The sequence below is a fragment of the Gossypium hirsutum genome, chromosome D05 (assembly GCF_007990345.1).
Source record: "Gossypium hirsutum isolate 1008001.06 chromosome D05, Gossypium_hirsutum_v2.1, whole genome shotgun sequence".
In the NCBI taxonomy this organism is placed as follows: Eukaryota; Viridiplantae; Streptophyta; class Magnoliopsida; order Malvales; family Malvaceae; genus Gossypium; species Gossypium hirsutum.
In genome coordinates, this window is record NC_053441.1 from 59,433,059 (window position 1) to 59,460,322 (window position 27,264).

Consider the following 27,264-nt stretch of genomic DNA (forward strand, 5'->3'; position numbering starts at 1 on the left):
ATTTTCTTTGGTTCATATTATAATTTAAATATAGTAAATATTTTTTAAAGTTTTTAGAATTATAATTTTATATGGTGCCCGTAAATTAAATTGATTATAAGATTATCTGTAATGGCAGACAGCAAAGAAAAAAGCTAAAAGAAAAAGCAATAAAAATAGGATTTCTTGCTAAAAATTCTGCCTTTGTGGATCCTAGCAGAGACTTCATAATTTCCCTGTTTTCATCTTCACTTTCTTCTTATTTCTTCTTCACTGTTTTTAATTTGTTTCGATGTCCAAGGTCTATCACAAATTTTGAAGCATCCAGTCAACGTAATTTTCTTTCATTTTCTTAATTCATGACATGCTTTTCTTTGCTTTTGATTATCTGCTACTGTTATAGCAGCTAGCTTTGTAAGATTGTCAAGGAAGTCAACTTCACTGCTTCATTTTCAGTTCTAATCTCTCAAAACTTTTCAGCCACTAAGTCAGGTAATAGGATCCGAAGCAATGATTTCCTCTACTGATTATCAACAGTTTAAGATTTTAAGACAAGATGATCAGCAGACATAATCTACTCTAGATTGAAATTAATACAGAAAGAGCTACCGAGAAGCAATATAATGTTGAAATCTCATACTGTTAACATTTTAACTCTTCATATTCGGTAATGAACTGGTGCACACTTGATTCTAGCATTTTATACACATCGAGAGCTTAATTCTAGTGACCAGAATTTCATCATGTTTCTGTCTGCCACCCATCCATAGCTCCATCTAATAGACGCCATTGCTTGAAACTTGCATTCATGTTTTCCTTTTCATGCTTACACTGACATCTCAATACTTCATAAAATATCCAATTCATTCACAGATTTTCATTCTCTGCTACTGTTATATATGATTGCATTGCAAGGACATAGCAATGGAATACGTAGAGCCTGTTGTCTGCACTGCAACTTGTCTCGGAACTCCTGTTTGTAAATATTTGTAATATCACAGAAAGCTGAACGATTATGTGAGAAACTTCAAGAGGATCAGAGATGAATTGAATTGCAAAATGGAAGATACAGAGCTGCAATTGAAAGCAGAGCTTCTTTCTCCTGGGGGGAAGATACCAAAGCAGGGAGTTGAAAATTGGATGAAAGATGCGAAAGAGGTGATTGCGGAAGCACAGGATGTGGAAAATAAAGTCAGAAACGGGAGATATCTCTATCGTGCTTGCAACGGTAAGCTGGTTGATGAAAAGACTCGAGAAATGAAGGGATTTCTTGATAAAGCTCCTAATGCCTCTGAAGGTCTTGCCATTGATGGTCCAAGTGCTGGGTTGCCGCTGCCAACATCAGAACTAGTTGGAGAGGAAGCTGTCAGAAATGAGATTTGGGCATGTTTGATGCAGGAGGAGGTGAGCAAGATTGGGGTTTGGGGGATGGGCGGTGTAGGTAAAACCACTATCATGAAGCACGTCCACAATGATCTTTTAAAGCAACAAAGATTCGAAAGGGTAATCTGGGTTACCATATCAAAGGAGTTCAATGAAATGAAGGTACAAGATGATATTGCAGCTGCTTTGAAGTTGAAGGAAGATTGGCCCAGAGAAGGAGACAAACTCAGACGAGCTACAATCTTGTCAGAAATGCTGAAGAAAGTAGGAAAGCATGTTCTAATCCTAGATGATGTGTGGGATGAAGTCTCTCTAGAAGAAGTTGGGATCCCTGAGCCGAGTGACAGCAATGGCAGCAAGTTGGTGTTGACAACCCGTTCGGAGCATGTCTTTAAGTATATGGGTTGCACGGTGATAAAAGTGAAGCCCCTTTCAGCACAACAGGCATTGACACTATTCTTGAGTAAAGTTGGCCCTAACATAGTGCAAAATCAAACTTTAATGCCAATTTTAAGGCACGTTGTCGAAGAATGTGCGGGTCTACCTCTTACAATTGTCGTCATAGCTGGTACATTGAGAGGAGAAGATGATCCTCTTATTTGGAAAAACACACTCAGGGAATTGAAAGAGAGAATAGGGAAAGTGAAAGAAGGGGAAGATAAAGTGATCGAGAGTTTGAAAGTTAGCTTCAATCACTTAAAAGACGAGAAAATGAAGCATTGTTTCTTACATTGCGCATTATATCCCGAAGATTTTGGAATTGAAAAGCATGGGCTAATTGATAGCTGGATTGAAGAGGGATTCATAGATGACATGAGTACAAGACAAGAAACGAAAGATAAGGGCCATGTTATTTTGAAGAAATTAGAAGATAATTGCTTGTTGGAAAATGTCTCGAGTGTAACAGTGAAAATGCATGATGCAGTGAGAGACATGGCATTGTCGATAACAAGAATGAATCCTCGATATATGATACAAGCAGGGTCGCAATTAGAAGAGTTACCAGAAAAGGAGCAATGGAGTCCGGATATTGAGAAAGTGTCACTTATGTATAACTCCATATCAGAAATTTCCATAGATGTGCAGCCCACAAAATGTCAACTGATCACAACCTTGTTATTGCAGGAGAACCCTATAAAGAAGATCTCAAGTTCTTTCTTCACAAACATGCCTTGTCTTAGTGTTCTCAATTTGTCCTCTACGAAGATAAAAAGTTTACCAAATTCCATCTCTGAACTAAAGAACCTCACAACATTGTTGCTTTGTGGTTGTGAAGAATTAAGAGATCTGCCATGTCTTTCGATGCTTCAAGAATTGAAGAAGTTGGATCTTTCTGCGACTAAAATTGAGGAAGTCCCTGAAGGAATGGATATGCTGATAAAGCTAAGATATCTTGATCTTAGAGTGCGCACTCTGAAAGAGATACCCGCTGGACTTTTACCAAAATTAGTTCACCTTCAGCACTTGGGTTTTCATGAGAACAATGAAAAAACAAGTCTAAAAGCAGAGGAGATGGAACCATTGAAGAAGTTGGAGTGCTTAACTGGACATTTCGAAGACATCAGTGAATTCAATAAGTTCATCTCCTCAATGCAACAAAGTAAGAAAAATCTCATCAAGTACTTTTTACAGGTGGGCTCATATAATGTGTGTATTGGAAGGGAGAAAACAGTAACAATTGGAGGAGTCCAGAATTGGAAAGGTGAGTTAATTATGCACCCAATTGAAATTCGAGATTTGACTATTATAAGGTGCGACTATATCAGAAACTTAGTCGATGATAATTCTTCCTTCAAAAATGCGATTGACTTGAGGGTTTGTAGGATTCGAGGGTGTGAAGGGATAGAGTGTGTTGTTTCCCTGTGCTCTTTGGCCTCTTCTTTCGCTCATCCATTTCAGAGCCTCGAGGTGTTGCATCTTCAATCTCTGCCAAAGTTGAGTGCCCTTATTATGAATGATGCAGGAATTGGTTCAGCAACAACATCAAAATTGGCTCCGTCTGCCACCTTCTCCCATCTCAAGGAAATTATGATAGTGAACTGCTCAAGTATGAAGACGCTGCTTCCACATTGGTTGCTTCCAAACCTCCAAAACCTGGAAGAAATAGATGTGGATGCTTGTAGTCAGCTAGTAGAAATATTGGGAGCAGCAACATCAGAAGTTGAAGAAAAAGGGAGTGATGCATTAATCAAATTCCATCTTCCCAAACTGAGAGTGCTGTCATTCTGGGAATTACCAAATTTGAAGAGCATATGCAGCAAAAGTGGAGTGATGGTTTGTGATTCTCTCCAACTTATCCAAGTTGCTGGAGACTGTTATAAACTGAAGAGAATTCCTCCATTTGTTCCTCTTGTTGGCAATGGGCAGCCATTTGCATATGTTCCGCCTTCTCTTACCATCTTCTCAAGCACAGCATGGTGGGAATCGTTGGAGTGGGATGACCATCCAAACTTAAAAAATGTTCTTCGCTTCAACCCCCGTGGAGGATAAGAGGTATGAACCATTTTTGGTTTAGTTTATTTTTTTATTTTGATAAATCTAAGTTCTCCATATTAATAAAATTTGAAGTATATTTGTGAAGATGTTGAAGAGAAAGATAAAAGGGTTGGTGGGAAAGAAGTAGGGGGGAGGATAGTGCAAAAGAGAGGAGAAAAGGAATGATGGAAGGAAGAGGTTAAGAGCATGGAGACTGAGAGGCAAAGGTAAATAAGAAATCAAACTGCCTCCACTTTTTAAGCATTTTCCCTCTCTTGCCATTCCTTCTATTCTCTTATATATTCTTCTCTAGTATATAATATATATACTTCCCAAAATAACCTTCTAAATATTTATTATTAAAATATTTATATTAATCAAAATGATTTAAGGTGAGACAAAACTATGATCATAGTTTTATTTCCAATAAAAGTTAGGAAAGTATTGTAAAAAGACATAATATTTTTTAATTTCCATGTAAAATTTCTGAAAACATTAAGATTTAAAAAATAATAATATAGTTAGAAATTAATACCAAGAGAGCTACCCAGAAGCAATATAATGTTGAAATCCCAAACTGTTGAACAATTTACCTCTTAATATTCTGTTGCACACTTGAATCCAGCATTTTCTATACATTGAGAGGTTAATTCTGGATATACAAATTTCATCATGTTTCTGTCTGCCACCCATCCATGGCTCCATCTAATAAACGCCATTGCTTGAAACTTGCATTCATGCTTACACTGACATATCAAAAAGCCAATACATTCACAGATTTTCATTCTTTGCTACTGTTATATATGATTGCATTGCAGGGACATAGCAATGGAGTACGTAGAGCCTGTTGTCGACATTGCAAATTGTCTCGGAACTCCTGTTTGTAAATATTTGCAATATCACAGAAAGCTGAACGCTAATGTGATTAACTTCAAGAGGATCAGAGATGAATTGAATTGCAAAATGGAAGATGTAGAGCTGCAATTGAAAGCAGAGCTTCTTCGTCCTCTGGGGAAGATACCGAAGAAGGGAGTTGAAAATTGGTTGAAAGATGTGAAAAAGATGATTAGGGAAGCACAAGTTGAAAACAAAGTCAGTAACGGGAGATATCTCTGTCGTGCTTGCAACGGGAAGCTGGTTGATGAAAAGACTAGAGAAATGAAGGAATTTCTTGATAACGCTCCTAATGCCTCTGAAGGTCTTGCCATGGATGGTCCAAGTGCTGGGTTGCCACTGCCAACATCAGAACTAGTTGGAGAAGAAGCTGTCAGAAATGAGATTTGGGCATGTTTGATGCAGGAGGAGGTGAGCAAGATTGGGGTTTGCGGGATGGGCATAAAAAATTATTAAAATAGATCATTGCTAATTCTCTCTTTACTTAATCGGTAAGTTTCTCTCTTCAAATCCTTTTATTTCTTTATTGAATCCATCGCATATCATTTGCAAATTAACCGATTTCTCTACAGTTTGTTTGTTCAATTTTTCTTTTTCCAGTTTTTTTTCTTGATTTAGATGGAAGATTCTTTTGTTGCATTTGAAGAGTTTCTAAAAATTTTAGGGTTATCCTAAATCTAACTTTCTCGACACCACGTGCACGTATAAATTCCTTTCGTGGAGATTATTTATCATGTTTGTGTGTTTCGTCTTTTGAGGTTGAGCTGTTTTTATTTTCAAAAATAAATATTTATTTCCTTTTGCATTTATTTCTAAGATCACCATAAATTGTTTAGGGTTGTGTATTTTGGGGACTTTGGGTGGTTTAATTTGGGGATTTTGGGTAAGGGTTTTGATTTTGGGAATTTTTGTTTAGGGGTTTTTAATTTTGGAGATTTTAGGGATATCTTACACCGCCCTCCTCATCACCTTCAAAGCCAAGAAATCTACATCTAGGTTCATGCGAAAAGTCGCCAGAACTCATGTTTAAAACCTCGGGTCACTTCTGCCATGCGGATTGCATCGAACTGATCGACGACTCTATCAAATAGCTCCAAAAATCTATACGTAAATTTTTTTCATATCAGATGCTCCAACTTTGTGCTTATGAGTGATCTTCAAACCTAGGTTAATGCTGCTCTGACAAATGAAGATACTTGCATGGATGGATTCTTAAGCAGGGCTATGAATGGGTATGCAAAGATGATGGTGAGGAACGAATTATTAATATCACATATTTGACGAGCAATGTTTTGGCTCTCATCAATAACTATGCTTCATCTCAGATCCTTCATTGATTTTCTTGAGAAAATTTTGATGGCAAGGAAAGCATTCATGGATTTATGTTCAATATGGGATTTTATGGTTTTCGAATAGGACTTAAGTTTTTAAGGTACTGTAGATTGTGTTCTCAATTCTATGTTTGTGGTTATTGATTTTTGCAATTGTATCTGTTTGAATATGAAATTTGTGTTTGTGTATGTTTAGGGTTTTTTTATTGTTCTTTTAATAATTTTAAAACCATTTACTGACGTGGTATATAAGAGAAATAATATTATGGTAGTATCTAAATTTATTTAGACCGTCATGTTAGAGGTTAATGTTTGACCGTTAAACAACTAACATCCACATCAGCCTCTATGTTAAAAACAAACCAATTTGTTAGAAATTTAAATTTTGCACTATAAAATTAATTTTTAAAATTAACTATTCAATTTGTAATTGATTTTATTAAATTAAAATATTCACTAATGTTTAAAAATATTCTCCATGTTAATTAAAAAAATATTTAAGAATTCAGTTAAATGGTAATCAATTTATATTAAAATATCAGCTTTATTGGTTGTATTATTTCATTAATGTTCTTATAATATTATTTCATTTTTATTTATAGACACCAACTTCAAAATTAGAAGAGGATCAATTTACGAGAAGATATGATTCATACTGTAAACGATAAATAAGATATTATAAATTGATATGATTAAAATTTAAATAATATACAAAGAGTAGTAAAATAAATTTAAAACATTTGATATGACCTAAATGAACTATAATAAAGGGATTATATATTTTGAAATGGTGATTTGAGAGACAACTAATCAATCCTACTATTTTGTCTTTTATAAATAATTTGTGATCGAAGATCCATCAAAGATGACTCACATATGTTTCCCAAAGATATGATATATATATATATATATTCCTATCAAGCAAGTTGACAGCTAAAGGGTGCAATTTTGACTTTGCTAAATTCTCTAGCATCAAAGAGGCAAGATATGTTGCAAACAAAACATAAACCAATATCAACCCCTACTTTTGTATGATAGAGAAAATATGATGTACAAGTTTACAGTCATGGAATGTATTAGGTGCATTGAAGATAATTCAGTGTTAGAATCAAAGATATTTAGGAAAAAATGTTTGATTGTCATTACAAGAATATCTTTAAAGTTAATAGTTTGAGAGATAATTTTAAGTAGGAAATGGAAGGCATTGCTATAAAGAGAATCTCAAGAAAGTAATTTCGTTTTGAGTTTCAAGTGAAAGGAATGAAAGAAAGGTTGCTTAAATAAATATGGGATTGGATATTGAGCTCTTTTGAATAGTTGGAGCGAAAGACACATGGACCATATGAAATTCAAGTCTACCAAAGTAATGCTAATCAGATTCCTCTTTGGAAATGATCAACTTTTCAAAACATTGTCAATCTACCTTGAAAGGTGGCATCGGTGAAAGAATCAATCATGAAATATTAAAATTATACTAAAATGACTATAAAGATTTATTTCCCCCATAAATAAACATATTGTTATTCTTCCTTAAAAATTAACATGATTTTATCTTAATAGACATGTATATATATTTATGTGTCAAAATAGCCTTCTAAAATATTTATTTTAGAAAATAATTTATATAAGACATATAACAATTAATTATAAACTTATTTTGATATGATGTCAAAATTAAATATTATAATGGTCCTTTACCACATTCAACACTAAATAAACTTTAAATTTTATAATAAAAAGCATACATAGGCTTCAAATTTTAAGTTTAAAATATGGGATAATAGTTGACTATAGACCCATCCATGGGCCCTTGATCGGAGTCGGTTCTATATAGATAAAGTTTTTTTATAATTCGGGTCAGCCCAACCCAAATTTAATTTAAATAATAAAAAATTTATTTTTAAAATTTAAATTTATTTATAAAAATATGCTCTCTTTTTTTAACATTGAAACGAGCTTTTTAGGTAGATCGAGTTAGGTCGAAAATGGGTTTGGACTTGAAAATTTTAGATTATTTTTAAGAGAATAATAATATCAAGGAGTCTAATAATTAAAAATTTTATATTAAATTTTTATTGTTTGAAATCTTCTAATAACATAAAAAAAATTTAAACCAAAGTTTTTAAAAGAATTTAGGGTAAACTACACCATTAGTTACTCAAAAAAGGGTCAATTTTCATTTTGGTCACTTAACTAAAATAAGATACAATTTGGTCACTAATGTTTCTAGAAAAAAGTTTTGGTCACCCGACTATTAAGTGGCGCTTACTTTAGCTAGTATGATAACAATTTTTGTCACATCCCAAAAATCAAGTTAGTAGAAATTGGGTTTGTGAAACCAAGAGTGGTGACGTCCTATTTTTGAGTTAAGTTTGTGAAAATTATGTTAAGTAAATTGATTTGGTTTAGTGGTTAAGTGCTTTGGACGTGTCTAAAGTCTTGTGTTCAAATCTTTTCCCTTAAATTTTCATTATTTTTGTCCTAACTTCCATCTCTGAACATCTAGCTTATATATTATTTTTGCTCAATTGATGATAAGAATGAGTTTGTTAGTTTAGTGGTAAGGCTTTAGTTTACTTAGAGGTCTTGTGTTTGAATCTTATGTGTGTAAAGTGGAATTATTTTTGTTTTTAATAAGAAATTTTTTTTATAAGGATAACTAATCAAATTGAGTGGGGAAGTTTTTCATTTTCCTACGAACTTTCCCCAAAATTCGCCTCATTCTGTCATCCACTTCTTGCCACATTGTTCACGTTTTCTTTTCCCTTTTCTTTTTCCATCTGCTGATTTCTATTTTCTTTTTGCTTTAGTAGTTTTGTTGCCTTCCTTTCTCATCTTTGCTCTACTATTTTCTTTTGTGTTATTATATTGGTATGTTGTTCAATCTCTGTTATTCCTTCGGGTAAGTGTTGGCTATTTGTTTTTATATAAATGTGGTGTTGGGTTAATCTTTCAAGTGATTGATGGTTTCAAGTTTGATCTTCGTAATGTGTTGTTAGGAGAAGATCGACAAACTCGTGAATTGTCTCCAGCGGTTTAAGTGCGGGAAAGGGCTGTTGTTTTTGCAAGGGTAAATGATTAAAGTTTTCAACTGGAGGCTGATTCGGTTTCTTAGGCTAAGTGTTTAGCATTTGTGATCGAATTAGTGACTTGGATTTAGCATATTACTAATAATTCTTACATTCTAAAATGCCAGTTTAGGTACTGGAATCCTTGTAGTGGTGTTAACATCGAAAATTGACTAGGTGTGTAACGGAAAAATCAAAAAATAGCGAACGACACGATGTCAAAAAACCCACTATCGACGTCACACAGCCATTTGCCAGGTTATGTGGGTCATATGGGCTGGGTTATTTGGGCCATGTGTGTCAGGCTGTGTGCCAGGCCGTGCAGGCTACACGAGTTGGGTCAGTTAGGCCGTGTGGGACCATTTTTCGTAAAATTCCATCAGGGTCGTTTTTGAAGTGCAATTTGAAATTATTCACTTCTTAGGTTCCGAAATGTGTTATGTATGCATTCTGGATACGAAATTTGATATTTTGTTTCTGTTAATGTGATTTTTGAAAGCATATTATTCAATATTGGCATTGTACGTGTAATCTGTAATTTGAGAATCTATTTAAGCATGATTCATTTATGTGCATCTCAGTATGTAAAATGTTTTGACATGTGCATTGGGGTGGGATGATGATGTGATGGAGGAGGTGTTTGGCAGTTTAACTGCATACTAATATTTATAAGCCATCGTTGTCGAGCAACTCGAGATAACTTAATTTGTGGTTTAACATAACTTAATTTGTGGTTTAACCTCATATCTAATATGGTGGATTGACCACACTTATTGATTTTGGCAAAATACCGCATTATTTATGGCAGCTTGACTACGCTATTCTAAAAAGTGATATACGCTCACTTATTGGTGTGACGGATGGATTGGCTCTTATAGTCCTATTTGGTGTGTATTGGTGGGATAGAGATGGTGTGTAGTGGATAGGTGTAGGATCTATTTATGTGTCTGTATTTGCATTTGTATTTGTATCTGTATCTGCTTTTATATATGAGATTGCATCTGTATCTAAAATTGAAATTATATATGTAATTGAATTGTATCTATTTCTGTAATTGTTACTGTATTTGAGTCTATTCTGCCTATTTGGGTTGAGTTACACACTAAGCCTATAAGCTCACCCAAGTTCTTTGACTTCTCAGGTAATTAGCATACTTAGGACCAAAAGACGTGCAGAAGCTCAGATTGGGTTCTCAGTTATTTAAGTATGATGGTTCATGTTTTTAAATTATTCTAGACTTTCTAGATTTTTTGGGGGGCTGTAAATCTGTTTCTGTATTTTGCTTTACGTTTTGGTTTGCTTAGTTGAATTTAGTAATTATTACTTAAAACTACAAAGTTTTGTTGCAATACCCAAATTTTAGCCCGGGCTCACATATGGAAACATAATCTTCGAGGATATGCAATCTTAGATATGATATGTAATCTTAGAAGATATGATTTTGTAATCTTAGAGATTTAATTTGTAGATACCCTTTAATCTTCGCCGTTGATGTAATTGATCTGTACCGTTGGATTTGGGGAGGCTCAACTATAAATAGAGGCCTCTCCCTTCATTGCAAAAAAAAAAAGGGAGGAAGAAAAAATCAATAAAAAGGGAGAACGATTGACAGTTTTTTAAAGGTGGCTTTTTTTTCCGATTATCTTTTTACTTATTTACGATTTTAAAAAAGGGAGAATGTGATATTACTGCGAATTTTATTTATTTATTTTTATTATTTAGCCCTAATAAAGTGACGCGTTTCAAAGGATGGAGATATTTTCCCATTCGAGCCCTATGAGTTATTCGCACCTTTTAATTGGGCCCTTCATTTTTTTTCTTCTTTAATTCTGTTGATTTTCAATTTAATCCTTAATCTTTCATTTTAGGTTTTTAGTCTATTTTATTAATTTTGTTATTATTATTTTTATTATTATATTATCTATTATTATTATACCTACATATATGTGCGCATATGCATGTTAATATATATACATATATATTTTAAACGTTTTAATATATATACATATTATATACATACTTTATTATTATTTTATTTTCATAGTTTTTTATACATATATACACACACATTTATATTTCATAATATTTATACGTTTGCCCATATTCTATGATTTTTATGTACACATATATTTATACTCCATTCAAAGCTTATTATAAATATTTTCAGCGTTTTTATATTATACTTATATATTTCATTTTTTTTGTAAATGCATGAATATATTTTATATGTATATATTTATATTTTCCTTGTTTTCATAAATGCATTATGTATTATATATATATAAGTTTTATAACCTAAAATTTTATGAGTAAATTATCTTTATGTCTTTTATTCTTCATAATTTCAAATGTATATATATTTTGTCCCTTTTTCTCTTTATATTTTGTTGTTTATTTTCTTGATTTGCTTATTGATTTATGTTTTCATTTATATTCATTTGATACTTTACATGTCGTTGTTTATGTACATTAATTTTGTTTATTTCTATGCCATTGTTGTATTTATTATTACATTTTATATTTAATGTAGCATCACATCATTTTTTTTTCGATTTTAAAATTTTCAAAATTGAGATAACACTCGTATTTAGGATTTTCAAGGAAATTGAGCCCTAACGTATTGGGTTCCCATTTTCTTCGTTAAATAGAACGATTGAGGGTTGCTCATTAGTAAAAAATATATAAAATAAAAGGCTTGTTGTTGGGGAGTTAAATATGTTGTATCCTAACGTATTGGATGTGACGTATTGATTTCTCGAGACAAAGATTTTTTGAAAAAATAATAATAAAGGAAATATTTCAAGTTTGGGATTTTGAGGAATTGTGCCCTAATGTATTGGGCCGCGATTTCTTAAATCTTAAACAAATGAATATTCTTTTAAATTTTTATTACACGAGTTTTAGACTAATTCATTTTTGAGGAAATTAGAATGTTGTGCCCTAACACATTGGGTGTGACATTTTCTTTCTCCGAAATGATAAGGGTCTTAATAAGTAACGTTTTTAAGTTTTTGCTAAGGATTATATTTTTCAAATTTTCGACATTAAGACACTAATTAATTAACTAGGTACCAATTTTGGGCGTTACAAGGGTGCTAATCCTTCCTTGTACGTAACCGACTCCCGGATCTGTTTTTCTAAAACTCGTAGACCAAAGCCGTTTTTTTAGGTGATCCAATCACACCTCAATAAAAGATTGGTGGCGACTCCCAATTTTCATTTTTTTAAGTCAACAACCTAAATTTTTTGTTTTTCCAAAAAAATGGTTTCGACATTTGTGTTTTACAAATTAAGTCACGATTTTCAAATTTTAATACTTTGAAATTTCTGCTGCAAAATAAAGTAATCATTTAAGTGTTTTTCTATAATAAAATAAATAGTTTTAATGAGTGTTTTCTTAAAAACTAGAAAGTGATTTGCCAAAATTAATATTGCCAAAACACACTATTTCAAATTCAATTTCTAGGTTTTTAAATAAGCTAATGTAATTCCTCCAAATTTGGTAATAACGTCTAGGCCGGTTTTGGGATGTTACAATTTTAGTTCTTAATTTTTATATTTTTACCAAATTGACCCTAATTTTATATAAAAATTATAAAAAAAACTCAAAATCATTTATAAAATAGAAAAATGTATGTAAAATTCTAGAAAAATAAAATCTTGAATATGTTGTTGAAGAACTAAATTGTATGAGAAATAAAGAAAAGTATCATTCAATAGAATCCAATAACAAACTAGGCACATAACAAAATAAAAAAGTTAGATCATTACATACTTCCTCAACGTTTCTCGAAACCAAATTAGTAATATTATCTAGTTGAGTTTCATGCTCTTGAATAACATTTAGAACCGGTATTACGGAGGCTTATGAAATCGACTCGGATGTCATTTTTTTTAGTCAAAAGATTACAAAATATACCACAAAATTTTTTTTCAAACTCAATTCAAAATTTAATTATAATTAAAATATTTTTCATAACCCAAATTGTAAAAACAAATTATGTTTCTTCTTCCATGGTCGAGTTGGGCTTGGAAAAGGTTTTTATGTCTTGAGCCGTTACAACTTGAATTCAATTTAAATAATAAAAGTTATTTTTAAAATTTAAATTTAATTAAAAATATAAAATTTTTTTTAATATTTTATTATTTTCTGAACTCTAAATGGACTTTTGGAGTGACCAAGCTAGGCTAAAAATGGGTTAGGCTTGAAAATTTTTTAGATTATTTATAAGAGTATATCAAGGTGTCTAACAATTACAATTTTTTTTTTGAAAGGTCTTAATAACACTAGAAATCTTATCACACACGTTTACATGTGAAAATCACGTATTTATAACACAGACTGTGTTTAAAAATAACAAACAATGAATACTGAAAAGTATAATTTGGAACTAATTAATAATAACACGTTAAATATGTATGATATTAAAATAAAAATTAGATTAAATTGAGAGTAAAACAAAATCTAAACACAAAAACACATCATATTAAGAATACTAAATGAATACAAATGTTTATCATTGTTTTGTCTTCAATCCCCAGTTGGTGATGCTAAATCAATAACATTATTTACATACACAAATATATAAAAATTTAGAACACAAATGTTTATCTGTTATAAAAACATGTATGACATGTACATTTCTGACATTTGTTAATTATGCATGTGCATTAGGATGAGATTTGTGTTTACGGAGGAACTGTGGGAGTTTAATTCATTTGCCATATTTGGTGGCTCAGCCACGCATATTTCTGCATTTAGCGATGAATCACCTAATGATCTGGCAGTTAGGCTGCGAATACTTTGAAAAGTTTTATACCGACACTAAGCGGTGTGTAGGGTTTGATGGGTATTTAATACCCTATATAGTGTGTAGGGATGGTCGGAGATGGTGTGTAACGGATCGGAGTAGGATTGTAATCTACACCTGATATTTTTTTATTCTGTTTCTGTATATGATATATGTCTAATTGACTTCCGAAAGCATGTTTGAAAATTATATATGATATTTTAACTCTTATAAGTTACATATTGAGCTTCTAAGCTCACTCTTAGTTTCTCTTATTCTTAGGTAATCCTTAGATTTAGTCGGTGCGACTGGAGCTCGGTTAATTATCTTCTTGGTATATTTGTTATTTTAATTTGGTTTATTCTATTTTGGTTTTGAATTGTTTTTGGACTGTTTTTAAGTTTAGGTTTATTTTCGTTTTATTTATTTATTTAAACGTTTTTGGTTGGTTTAAATTTGATCTACAAAATTTTAAATTACATAGCAACAAACCGTGTTTTGAAAATTGGACTCAACTAAGAATTTTCGCTGCAAACGTAAGTGTTTTACGAATAAATAATCGACAAATTTATCGAAATGGTTAAGAAGGATATTTTCCCCAAATAAACTAGGATTTTACTTAATAAGAGCTAGCATTGTTTTATAAGTCGAACGGATTCTGGATTTTCAAATAAATTGTAGTAACATCTCTAGATTTGGCCATAACGTCTAGGTCAGATTTAGGGTGTTACAGAGCCTATAAGCTCACCCAATGTTTCTAAGTTCTCAATTATCAACATATTTAGGACCAGATGACGTGCAGGAGATCAGATTGAGTTCTCAATTATTTAAGTATGATGGTTCATGTTTTAAAATTATTCTGGACATTCTGATTTTTTTGGGGGTTGTAAATCTTTTTTCAGATTTTGCTTTGCTTAGTTGGATTTAGTAATTATTACTTTAAACTACAAGATTTTGTGTTTTAAAAATTAAGTCATGGTTTTCAAATTTTAGTACTCTAAAATTTTCACTGCAAAATAAAGTAATCACTTAAGTGTTTTTCTATAACAAAATAAATAATTTTAATGATTATTTTCTTAAAAATTGAAAAGTGATTCGCCAGAATTAATATTGTCAAAACACACAATTTCAAATTTATTTTCTGGGTTTTTAGACAAGTTAATGTAATTCCTCCAGATTCAACCATAAAGTATAAACCAAGTTTGTGGCGTTACAATTTTTGTCCTCAATTTATATATATATTTATCAATTTGACCCTGATTTTATATAAAAAATTTAAAATCATTTATAAAATAGAAAAATGTATATAAAATTCTAGAAAAATAAAATATTGAATTTGTTGATGAAGAGCTAAATGAGAAATAAAGAAAATATCATTCAATAGAATCCAATAACAATAAAGAAACAAAACGAAATAAAAAAGTTCAGTTTCATGCTCTTGAAGAACATCTAGGATTGATATTACAAAGACTTATAAAATTGACCCGGATGTCTTCTTCTTCTTTTTTTGTCAAAAGATTACAAAATATACCACAATTTTTTTTTCAAACTCAGTTCAAATTTTGATTACATTTAAATTATTTTTCAAAACTCAAATTGTAAAAACAAAATTTGTTTCTTCTTCCATGGTTGAGTTGGGCTTGGACAAGGTTTTTATGTCACGAGTTGTTCCAACTCGAATTCAATTTAAATAATAAAAAATATTTTTAAATTTTAAATTTAATTAAGAATATAAAAATATTTTATTATTTTTTGAACTCTCAAATGGACTTTTTTAGGTTGACTGAGCTGGGCGAAAAATGGGTTAGGCTTGAAAAAATTTTAGATTATTTTTAAGAGTATATCAAGGAGTCTAATTATTACAATTTTTTAAAAGGTTTTAATAACACTAGAAATCTTATCACACGCATATGCGTGTGAAAATCACGTATTTAGAACGCATATTTGCTTTTAAAAAGAACATACAATAAATAATGAAAAGTATGATTCGAAACAAATTAATAATAACAAATGAAATATGTATGATATTAAAATAAAGATTAGATTAAATTGAGAGTGAAACAAAATTTAAACACAAAAACACATGAATATTAAATGAAAACAAATGTTTATCATTGTTTTGTCTTCAATACTGAGTTGGTGTCATGCTCATTGGTGACGCTAAATCAATGACATTATTTACATATACAAATATATAAAAATTTATAATACAAATATACTTATTAAAGTTTCAAATGAAAACCTTAAATTGTTTTAGTTATAATGTAAATGAAAAAGCTTTATATGCACGGTGTCTCCTAGTTCAAATATCATTATGGGTAATTTTTTTATTGATTTATAAAGAAAATATAAAATGATGAAAACACTCTCATAAACATATATCTTACTTTGCAAATAAAATAGTATTTTTGGTAATTTTCTTATTGAGTTGGGACTTGATTGATGTGTGACACCAACTCAGTAAAATGCTTAATACATAGTATAGATAAAACAATTCTAAACTAAATTTTTTAAAAGAATTTAGGGTAAAATTCAACTATGGTTAAGTTTTCATTTTGGTCACTTAACTAAAATATGTTACAATTTGATCACTAATGTTTTCGAAATTATTTTCTTTTTGCTCACCCGGCTGTTAAGTGGCACTTGTTTCACTTGATATAATAATAATTCTAGTCATCAATTTTTATATTTTCTGTCAAGTTGACTCTGATTGTGTATAAAAAATTATTAAAAGAAACTCAAAATATTTATAAAATAGAAAATGTAGATAAGATTTCTAGAAAAATAAAATCTTGAAGTTGTTGAATAACTAGTATGAAAACTAAAGAAAATTAACAAATTAAAAACAAAACAAAACAAAGTTACGTTTTGCACCTTATACTTGTTCATAATAGCTAATATTCACATAATTTTCAATTCAGTCCATTTTAGTGATGAATTCACTAAATTCTAGTTACAGCTAAACATATAGATGAAATCAAGTACAATTTACACATTATATAAAACCAGATAGTAAGTTTCTTATTTAAAACTGTTGAACATTTTACCTCTTTAATGTTAAAACTCATTTCTAATACAACTCATTGACTTGTATATTTAATTTCAAGTTGTATATTCAATACTGACAACTTCAGCAATGCAAATCATTTAGTAATGGGGTGCCAATAACTATACCTAACACAACTCGTTTACTTGTATATTTAATTTCAGGTTGTAACTTATAATTATGCATTCTATTATTATTATTATTATTTATTGCCATCTTCAATGATTTTGTTTTGATGTCCAAGGTCTACCATAACATCCTGTCAAGGTAATTTTCTTTCATTTGCTTAATCCATCACATGCTTTTCTTTGCTTGATTCATGACTTTGCAATGATTGTTTCTGATTATCTGCTACTCTTATCAGCTAGCTTTGTAAGACAGCCAAGGAAGAAGTGAACTTCACTGCTTCATTTTCAGTTCTATTCTCTCAACACTTTTCAGCCACTAAGTCAGGTAAAAAGATCTGAAGCTATGATTTCCTCTACTGATTATCAACAGTTTTAGATTTTAAGATAAGATGATCAGCAGACATAATCTACTCTAGATTGAAATTAATACAGAAAGAGCTACCCAGAAGCAATATAATGTTGAAATCTCAAACGGTTAACATTTTAGCTCTTAATATTCTGTAATGAACTGTTGCACACTTGAATCTAGCATTTTGTATACATCGAGAGCTTAATTCTGGTGACCAGAATTTCATCATGTTTCTGTCTGCCACCCATCCATAGCTCCATCTACTTAACGCCATTGCTTGAAACTTGCATTCATGTTTTCCTTTTCATGCTTACACTCACATATCAATACTTCATAAAATATCCAATTCATTCACAGATTTTCATTCTCTGCTACTGTTTTATATGATTGCATTGCAGGGACATAGTAATGGAGTATGTAGAGCCTGTTGTCGGCATTGCAAATTGTCTCGGAACTCCTGTTTGTAAATATTTGCAATATCACAGAAAGCTGAACGATTATGTGAGAAACTTCAAGAGGATCAGAGATGAATTGAATGGCAAAATGCAAGATATAGAGCTGCAATTGAAAGCAGAGCTTCTTCGTCCTTATTGGTGCTATAACTGAAACTAACAGATTCAGTGCAGACTTGTTAAGCAAGTCTCGAGACTTGCTGAGCAAACAAGAGAATTCGAGCAAGAGAAAGGAAAAAGGCTAAGAAAAATGAAGAGAAAAATTGATGAACAAACTGAACTTCATTCATAAAATGCATAATGGCACAATGCCAATACATAAAACAGGCACTAAGCTTGTCAAAGACAGTAAGTAATTACCTAAACATCACCTACCTCCACTAATGACATGGAAACTTGAAATTTTGGCTTGTAAACTTACACAAAGTTGTGTTTACAGCTCATACATAAGCTAATTACATCAGTCAACAATCTAACTTAGTTAGAAATGAACTAAGATTACATTTCATTGACTAGGAATTACAAAATAAACAAAATAAGCTTGCATCAGCAGCTCCTGCATGACTTGGTCTTCATGGCCTGCATGCTGTCGAGTTTGCTGCATGCTGAACCAACTTCATCACTCCTCCTTGGTTTGCATGGAGCAAACACCTAGCTTCTTTCTTAGACATTCGAACCTTGTGACACTAAGGGCTTTGGTTAAAATGTCTGCAAGTTGATCCTCTGAATTACAGTGGATCAGCTTTACTTCCTGAGCTTGCTCCATTTCTCGAACAACATGCAACTTGATGCTGAAATGTTTTGTTCTTCCATGGAACACTGGATTTTTAGCAATTGCTACTGCAGATTGGTTGTCACAGAAGATCTCAGTAGCTTCCTCTTGATGCACATTCAAGTCAGCCAATATTTTCCTTAGCCATATGGCTTGGTTGACAGCACTTGCTGTTGCCACATACTCTGCTTCAGCAGTAGATTGAGCTACTAGACTTTGCTTCTTTGAGCTCCAGCAAAACATGGCTGAACCAAGGTTAAAAGCATACCCTGAGGTGCTTTTCATGTCATCTACCGAGCCAGCCCAGTCACTATCAGTGTAGCCAACCAGCTTCAGATTTCCTTCTTTGCTGTACTTCAAACCATAGTTTAAAGTGCCTTTGACATATCTCAGCACTCTCTTTGCAGCTTGGAAATGCTTCTCATTGCAGCAATGCAAGAACCTTGAGAGCAATACAGCATACATGATGTCTAGTCTAGTGGCAGTCAAGTATAGCAAGCAACCAACTAGACTTCTGTAGGTTGTTTCACAAACTTTCTTAAAATCACTTTGGCTCGATAGTTTTTCTCCAACAGCAACAGGTGTTTTAGTTGCCTTGTTGTTTTGCATGGAGAACTTGGTCAGAATCTTTGTGGCAAAGCTTCTCTGGCTTAGAAATATCCCATTCTATACTTGAGACACCTCCATTCCAAGAAAGTATGACATCTCCCCAAGATCAGACATTTCAAACACTTCTTGCATCTTGGTCTTGAAATCAGCCAGCACTACTCGATCTCCTCCTGTCACCAGAAGATCATCAACATACAGGGACACAATGAGTTGTATTTGTGTCCCTTGTTTCTTGACATACAGTGTTGGCTCACTCTTGCTTCGATCGAATCCCAGATCAGTCAAGTAGCCATCGATTCTGCTATACCAAGCCCTTGGAGCCTGTTTTAATCCATATAGGGCCTTCTTTAGTTTGTAGACCATATGCTCTCTGCCAGCTATTTCAAACCCTTGTGGTTGTTTAACATAGATGTCTTCATCTAAGAAACCATTCAGAAAGGCTGATTTTACATCAAGTTGATGGATCTTCTATTCGAGCTGTGCTGCTAAGGCAATCAGCAGTCTAATGGTGTCGAGCCTGGCCACTGGTGCAAAGGTCTCCAGGTAGTCCAAGCCATACCTCTGACTGAACCCCTTGACAACTAGCCTTGCTTTCAGCTTGTTCAAGGTACCATCAGCATTCTGCTTGGCTTTGTACACCCATTTCACCCCAATTACCTTCCTTTTGACTGGCCTTTCAACCAATTCCCAGGTCTGGTTCTTCTCAATCATGCTGATCTCCTCAGCCATTGCCTGCTTCCACCCTTGCTGAGCCTCAGCCTCTTCAAAGTTGCTTGGTTCAGCTATGGCTACATGAGCCCTTTCATAAATTTAAGCCAATGGCCTTGTTCCTCTGACTGGTTCATCATCAATATCCATTTCAGGGACATTTTGGCCTGGCTCAGCTTGGTCTGCTGTAAGTTCTTTAGAAACTTCTTCAGGTTCATGTCTTTCCCAGTTCCAACATGACCTCTCATCAAATGCCACATCCCTGCTTACTGACACTTTGTTTGTTGAAGGATCTAAAATCCTATAGCCCTTCTTAACAGTGCTATAGCCCACCAAAACACCAGGTCGAGCCCTTTCAGACAATTTGTCCCTTTTAACAGCAGGTACATGTGCATAACAGATGCATCCAAAGACCTTCAGATGAGCCAGTGATGGCTTGAAGCTAAACCAGGCCTCGAATGGGGTCTTTTGATCCAAAGCCTTGGTTGGAAGTCTATTTTGAATGTATGTTGCAGTGTTAACTGCTTCTGCCCATAGTGCTTTAGGCAGATTCTTCTGAATCATCAAGCACCTGGCCATATCCATCAAACTCCTATTCTTCCTTTCACTTACCCCATTCTGCTGAGGTGTATATGTGTTGGTAAGTTGATGTTTGATGCCTGCCTTATCACAGAAGGCTTGGAACTGAGCTGAGGTGTACTCAGTCCCATTATCAGACCTTATGGTCTTCACCTTGCAGCCTGTTTCAGTCTCAGCAGCAGTTTTGAACTTCCAAAACACAGTGGCCACCTCTGATTTCTGTTTTAAGAAGTAAATCCAGCAATATCTCGAGAAATCATCAATGAACAATATGAAATACCTGTTTCCACTTAATGACTTAGTCTTCATAGGGCCACACACATCAGTATGCACCAGTTGGAGTTTTTTAGAGGCTCTTCAGGCTTGATTCGAGGGAAATGGGAGTCTGGCCTGCTTTCCTAGCTGACATACTTCACATACATCATCATGGTCCACTGAGTTGATGAAGTTTTCAGCCAGGTCTTCTCTGATCATTCGGGCCATCGATATGAAGTTGGCATGTCCCAGTCTTTGATGCCACAGCTTGGATTCATCTGAAGTGGCTGTGTAGGCAATGTCTGACTTCTTTGTCCAGTCAACCACAAAGCTCTTATCAGCCATGGGGACTGCCATCAGTTTGGATCCACTTGGATCACTGATTTGGCACTGGTGGTCTTTAAACAAAACTGAATAACCTTTTTCCAGCAACTGAGCTATGCTGAGCAGGTTTCTGTCAATTTCAGGCACCAACAGCACATTTGAAATCACTTTGGTACCTGTAAGGGTGCATATCAACACATCACCCTTGCCTTCAGCTTGAATAAAATGACCATTTCCTATCTTGACTTTAGTTCTGCAGCTTCTGTCTAAAGACTTGAAGATTGCAGCATCAGGTGTCATGTGGTTGGTGCATCCACTGTCTAGGAGCCAACCAGATGAGGACCTTTCCTGAGCAGCTGAGCATGACACAACAAAAACTTGCTCCCCTTGGTCACTGTCCTCCTTAGCTACTCGAGCCTCAGCTTTCATCTGTTGAAACTGATTGTGCCTTGATTTGGCCTTGCTCTTATAGACTCTCTCAACATGACCCTTTTTCTTACAATGCTGACACACAGCATCTGGATTGAACCAGCATTTTTCTTCTAAATGACCAGTCTTTCTGTAGTGCTTGCAAGTCTGACCTTCTCTCTTTGCAGCATCATTCTTTGGCTTGTCTCTCCAGGCCTTCTTGCCTTTGTAGGCAGCATTTGTTCTTGCCTGAAAGGCACCTTCTTGGTGCTCCTCCAGTCTGCTTGCTCTCCTCTGCTCTTGAGCATATAGAGCATTGATCAACTCTGTCAGGGAGATGGTGGACAGGTCCCTTGAGTCCTCGAGAGATGAGATTTTTGCCTCATACCTCTCAGGCAAAGTTGCTATAACCTTCTCCACTATCCTAGCTTCATTAAACTGCTCTCTAAGGAGCCTGATGCTGTTAACCACAGCCATAATCCTGTCAGAATATTGCTTGACAGTTTCTTCTTCCTTCATCTTCAAATTCTCGAAATCTCTCCTCAAGTTTAACAACTGTTGCTGCCTTGTCCTCTCTATCCCTTGAAACTCTTCCTGCAACTTGTCCCAGGCCTGTTTTGGTGATTCACAGGCCATAATCCTTGTGAAAATCACATCAGACACTGAGTTTTGGATGCAAGACATAGCCTTGTGCCTCTTGGTCCTTTCATCAGCATGCTGCTTGATCTGAGCCACTGTTGGATTAGCTCTAAGTGGCTCTGGTTCAACATCAGAGTTGACCACCTCCCACAGATCGAAAGCCTGCAGGTAGGTCTTCATTTTGACCACCCATATGTGATAGCCTTCTCCATTGAAGACTTGAGGTGCAGCTGGTGAAAAGCTTGATGAAGCCATGGATTTGTGTAACAGATCCGTTAAGAAATAGTCTCTAGATACCAATTGTTGGTGCTGTAACTGAAACTAACAGATTCAGTGCAGACTTGTTAAGCAAGTCTCGAGACTTGCTGAGCAAACAAGAGAATTCGAGCAAGAGAAAGGAAAAAAGGCTAAGAAAAATGAAGAGAAAAATTGATGAACAAACTGAACTTCATTCATAAAATGCATAATGGCACAATGCCAATACATAAAACAGGCACTAAGCTTGTCAAAGACAGTAAGTAATTACCTAAACATCACCTACCTCCACTAATGACATGGAAACTTGAAATTTTGGCTTGTAAACTTACACAAAGTTGTGTTTACAGCTCATACATAAGCTAATTACATCAGTCAACAATCTAACTTAGTTAGAAATGAACTAAGATTATATTTCATTGACTAGGAATTACAAAATAAACAAAATAAGCTTGCACCAGCAGCTCCTGCATGACTTGGTCTTCATGGCCTGTATGCTGTCGAGTTTGCTGCATGCTGAACCAACTTCATCAGTCCTCTGGGGAAGATACCGAAGAAGGGAGTTGAAATTTGGTTGAAAGCTGTGAAAGAGATGATTAGGGAAGCAGAAGTTGTTGAAAACAAAGTCAGTAACGGGAGATATCTCTGTCGTGCTTGCAACGGGAAGCTGGTTGATGAAAAGACTCGAGAAATGAAGGAATTTCTTGATAAAGCTCCTAATGCCTCTGAATGTCTTGCCATAAATGGTCCAGGTGCTGGGTTGCCGCTGCCAACATCAGAACTAGTTGGAGAGGAAGCTGTCAGAAATGAGATTTGGGCATGCTTGGTACAGGAGAAGGTGAGCAAGATTGGGGTTTGGGGGATGGGCGGTGTGGGTAAAACCACTATCATGAAGCACATCCACAATGATCTTTTGAAAGAACAAAGATTCGAAAGGGTAATCTGGGTTACCATATCAAAGGAGTTCAATGTCATGAAGGTACAAGATGATATTGCAGATGCTTTGAAGTTGAAGGAAGATTGGCCCAGAGAAGGAGACAAGCTCAGACGAGCAGCAATCTTGTCTGAAATGCTGAAGAACGCCGAAAAGCATGTTCTAATCCTAGATGATGTGTGGGATAAAGTCTCTCTAGAAGAAGTTGGGATCCCCGAGCCGAGTGGCAGCAATGGCTGCAAGTTGGTGTTGACAACCCGTTCGGAGCATGTCTGTAAGTATATGGGTTGTAAGGTGATAAAAGTGAAGCCCCTTTCAGAAGAAGAGGCATTGATACTATTCTTGAATAAAGTTGGACCTAACATAGTTCAAAGTCAAACTGTAATGCCTACTCTGAAGCTTGTTGTCAAGGAATTTGCGGGTCTACCTCTGACAATTATCGTCGTAGCTGGTACATTGAAAGGAGAAGAGGACCCTCTTAATTGGAAGAACGCACTCAGGGAATTGAAAGAGAGAATAGAAAAAGTGGAAGGAGTGGAAGCTAAGGTAATCGAGCGCTTGAAATTTAGCTTCGATCACTTAAAGGACGAGAAAGTGAAATATTGTTTCTTACATTGCGCATTATATCCCGAAGATTTTGGAATTGAAAAGGATGAAATAATTGAGTGCTGGATTGAGGAGGGATTCATAGATGATATGGGTACAAGACAAGAAATGAAAGACAAGGGCCGTGTTATTTTGAAGAAGTTAGAAGAGAATTGCTTGCTGGAAAATATTACCAATAAAAGTGGTCAACCTTGCATAAAGATGCATGATGCAGTGAGAGAGATGGCATTGTCGATCACAAGAATGAATCCTCGACATATGATACAAGTAGGTTTGCAATTAGAAGAGTTACCAGAAAAGGAGCAATGGAGTTCGGATATTGAGAAAGTGTCACTTATGTATAACTCCATATCAGAAATTTCCATAGATGTGCTGCCCACAAAATGTCAACTGCTCACAACCTTGTTATTGCAGGAGAACCCTATAAAGAAGATCTCAATTTCTTTCTTCATAAACATGCCTTGTCTTAGTGTTCTCAATTTGTCCTCTACGAAGATCAAAAGTTTACCAAATTCCATCTCTGAACTAAAGAACCTCACAACATTGTTGCTTTCTGGCTGTTATGAATTAAGAGCTCTGCCATGTCTTTCGATGCTTCAAGAATTGAAGAAGTTGGATCTAAGTTGGACTAGAATTGAGGAAGTACCTGAAGGCATGGATATGCTGATAAAGCTAAGATATCTTGATGTTCGAGTGTTCACTCTGAAAGAGATATCCGCTGGACTTTTACCAAAACTCGTTCACCTTCAGCACTTGGGTTTTCATAAGGACAATAAAAGAATCAGTCTAAAAGCAGAGGAGATGGAACCATTGAAGAAGTTGGAGTGCTTAACCGGACATTTCGAAGACATCAGTGAATTCAGTAAGTTCATCTCCTCAATGCAACAAAGTAGGAAAAATCTCATCAAGTACGATTTACAGGTGGGCTCATCTTTTATGCGTGCTACAAGAGATAAAGCAGTAACAATTGGAGGATTCCATGATTGGGAAGGTGAGTTAATTATGCACCCAATTGAAATTCAAGAGTTGAATATTTTAAAGTGCCACAATTTGAGAAGCTTAGTCAATGATAATTCTTCCTTCAAAAATGCGATTGGCTTGAGGGTTTGGTGGTGTGAAGGGATAGAGTGTGTTGTTTCCCTGTCCTCTTTTGCCTCTTCTTCCGCTCATCCATTTCAGAGCCTCGAGATGTTGGACCTTAGTGAGCTACCAAAGTTGAGTGCCCTTATTATGAAAGATGAAGGAATTGGTTCAGCAACAACATCAACATTGGCTCCATCTGCCGCCTTTTCCCATCTTAAGGAAATTACGATAGACAGCTGCTCAAGTATGAAGACGTTGCTTCCACATTGGTTGCTTCCAAACCTCCAAAACCTGGAAGTAATATCAGTGTCACACTGTGATAAGGTACCAGAAATATTGGGAGCACCAACATCAGAAGTTGAAGAAAAAAGGGAGTGATGCATTAATCAAATTCCATCTTCCTAAATTGAGAAAGTTGAAATTGTGGAGATTACCAAATTTGAAGAGCATTTGCAGCAAAAGTGGAGTGATGGTTTGCGATTCTCTCCAAGTTATCCAAGTTGCTGGAGACTGTTATAAACTGAAGAGAATTCCTCCATTTGTTCCCCTTGTTGGCAATGGGCAGCCATTTGCATATGCTCCACCTTCTCTTACCATCTGGTCATTGAAAAAATGGTGGGAAAGGTTAGAGTGGGATGACCATCCAAACTTTAAAAATGTTGTTCAACCCCTTTGGAAGCTTTTAAGGTATGAACCATTTATAGCTTAGTTTATTTTATAAATCTAATTTCTCCATTTTAATACCATTTCATGTTATATTTTATTTTTGTTTTAAGTTAAGATGATGTGGCCTCCATTGGTGCGAAAGAAGTAGAAGACGGTAGCAGAGCGGAGGATGGTGCAAAAAAGGTGGGAATAAAAGGAATGATGGAGCATTGAGGAATTGAGCAGCCACCATAATAATTGACTCCTTTTCCATTTTAATATCAAATTATTTTATTTGTATTTTTATATAAAACAATTAAATTCAAATATTATATAAAAAATCTTTATATTTGTTAATTGAATTGATGTAATTCGTTAATTGGATTTTAATATTATTTTCATAAAATAACAAATATTATTTTGAGAATATTTTTATTTTTTACATAAAATTTTAAAATATATATGTACATGTTGAAATTTAAATCTAAAACATCACATTCTTTAATACCTCAATTCTATTATTTAAAATTATAGTACTCTTTGCTTATATTGATCTATTGGCATAATCTTAATTAGATATGTTTGTATTGATCGTAAAGTGAAATTATTTTTCTTAACATTTATAAATGATTAATATTAAAATATTTGAAATTAAAAATAAATTACTAAAAATAAATTTTAAAAAATTTTGGATTTAAAATGGAATTAAAATATAATATCAAATTATTACTACCTTTATAGTATAATTTATTGGATAAACTACACTGTAGGTTATTCTAAAACAACATTATTTCTATTTTGGTCACTTTATTTTTTTGTCAATTTAGTCACTCTAATTAAAATAATTGTTCGAATTAGACATTGCCATAACATTTTTTTTTTTACTTTTGACTAAAGCTAGAGACTTTTCTATTAGCCCAAAACATTTGTTTTTGTTTATTTGCAGCATAAGAACCACGTATGCTTGTCACCACTCATCCTTTGCTTTCCATCTCTATTGCTCCTCACTGCACCATAAGAACCACGTTTCATCACAATGGTCTACAAAGAGTGTTGGTTGTGTTTTGACTATCGTACAAATTAGTGTAGAAATACAACCGGCAAACTTCCGAGTGGATACTATTGGGAAACTATAGGTGAAGTCGGAGCGAAAAACACAAGCTGTCATGTAAGGACCTACGGCTATCGTCGAATCTTGCATGGCGACTGGGGATATGACGGATTTTTTAGTTCTGACGAGGATCTTGGATCCGATATCCAGAGTCCATTTCCACTTATCGTTATTGTATAGCTCAGATTTTTTGCCAAGAATCTTCTTGGTTAGAACATAGTAATAGCTAAGACAAGGTGAAAGAGAAGCAACAAGGAAGCTAAAATGGTAACAAGCTTGGGAAAGGATTGAGTAGAAACTGACTTCTTCATGGACTCAGTATGGGATCCAGGAAGGGAAAAAATCAATCTTTAAGAACAAATGAAAAAAACCAAAGGAATCCGCTTTCAAATAAATTTACCTTTGAGGCTTTGTTAGTGTTTTAAATTAATTATAAAGAAA

The 27,264-nt window shown here is 34.0% G+C and overlaps 2 protein-coding genes across 2 annotated transcripts; both read left to right on the forward strand.

The window, feature by feature from the left end:
- Positions 1-1,038: 1,038 nt before the first annotated feature.
- Positions 1,039-3,852, forward strand: LOC107902248 (disease resistance protein At4g27190). The gene has a single exon (XM_041092785.1). The coding sequence runs from the start codon at positions 1,039-1,041 to the stop codon at positions 3,850-3,852; it is 2,814 nt and encodes a 937-aa protein (XP_040948719.1).
- A 13,984-nt stretch (positions 3,853-17,836) lies between these two features.
- On the forward strand, positions 17,837-25,445 carry LOC107902247 (disease resistance protein At4g27190-like). Its single transcript, XM_016828460.2, has 2 exons — positions 17,837-18,029; positions 22,981-25,445. The coding sequence occupies exons 1-2, from the start codon at positions 17,852-17,854 to the stop codon at positions 25,443-25,445; spliced, it is 2,643 nt and encodes an 880-aa protein (XP_016683949.2). The 5' UTR covers positions 17,837-17,851.
- The last annotated feature ends 1,819 nt before the right edge of the window (positions 25,446-27,264 follow it).

What these genes read in the sequence shown, in the direction of transcription:
- LOC107902248 (XM_041092785.1), top strand. Translation starts at nt 1,039, where the DNA reads ATGGAAGATACAGAGCTGCAATTGAAAGCAGAGCTTCTTTCTCCTGGG.
- LOC107902247 (XM_016828460.2), top strand. Translation starts at nt 17,852, where the DNA reads ATGGAGTATGTAGAGCCTGTTGTCGGCATTGCAAATTGTCTCGGAACT. An exon ending in GAAAGCAGAGCTTCTTCGTC is followed by an intron (nt 18,030 to 22,980) that starts CTTATTGGTGCT and finishes ACTTCATCAGTC; the next exon opens with CTCTGGGGAAGATACCGAAG.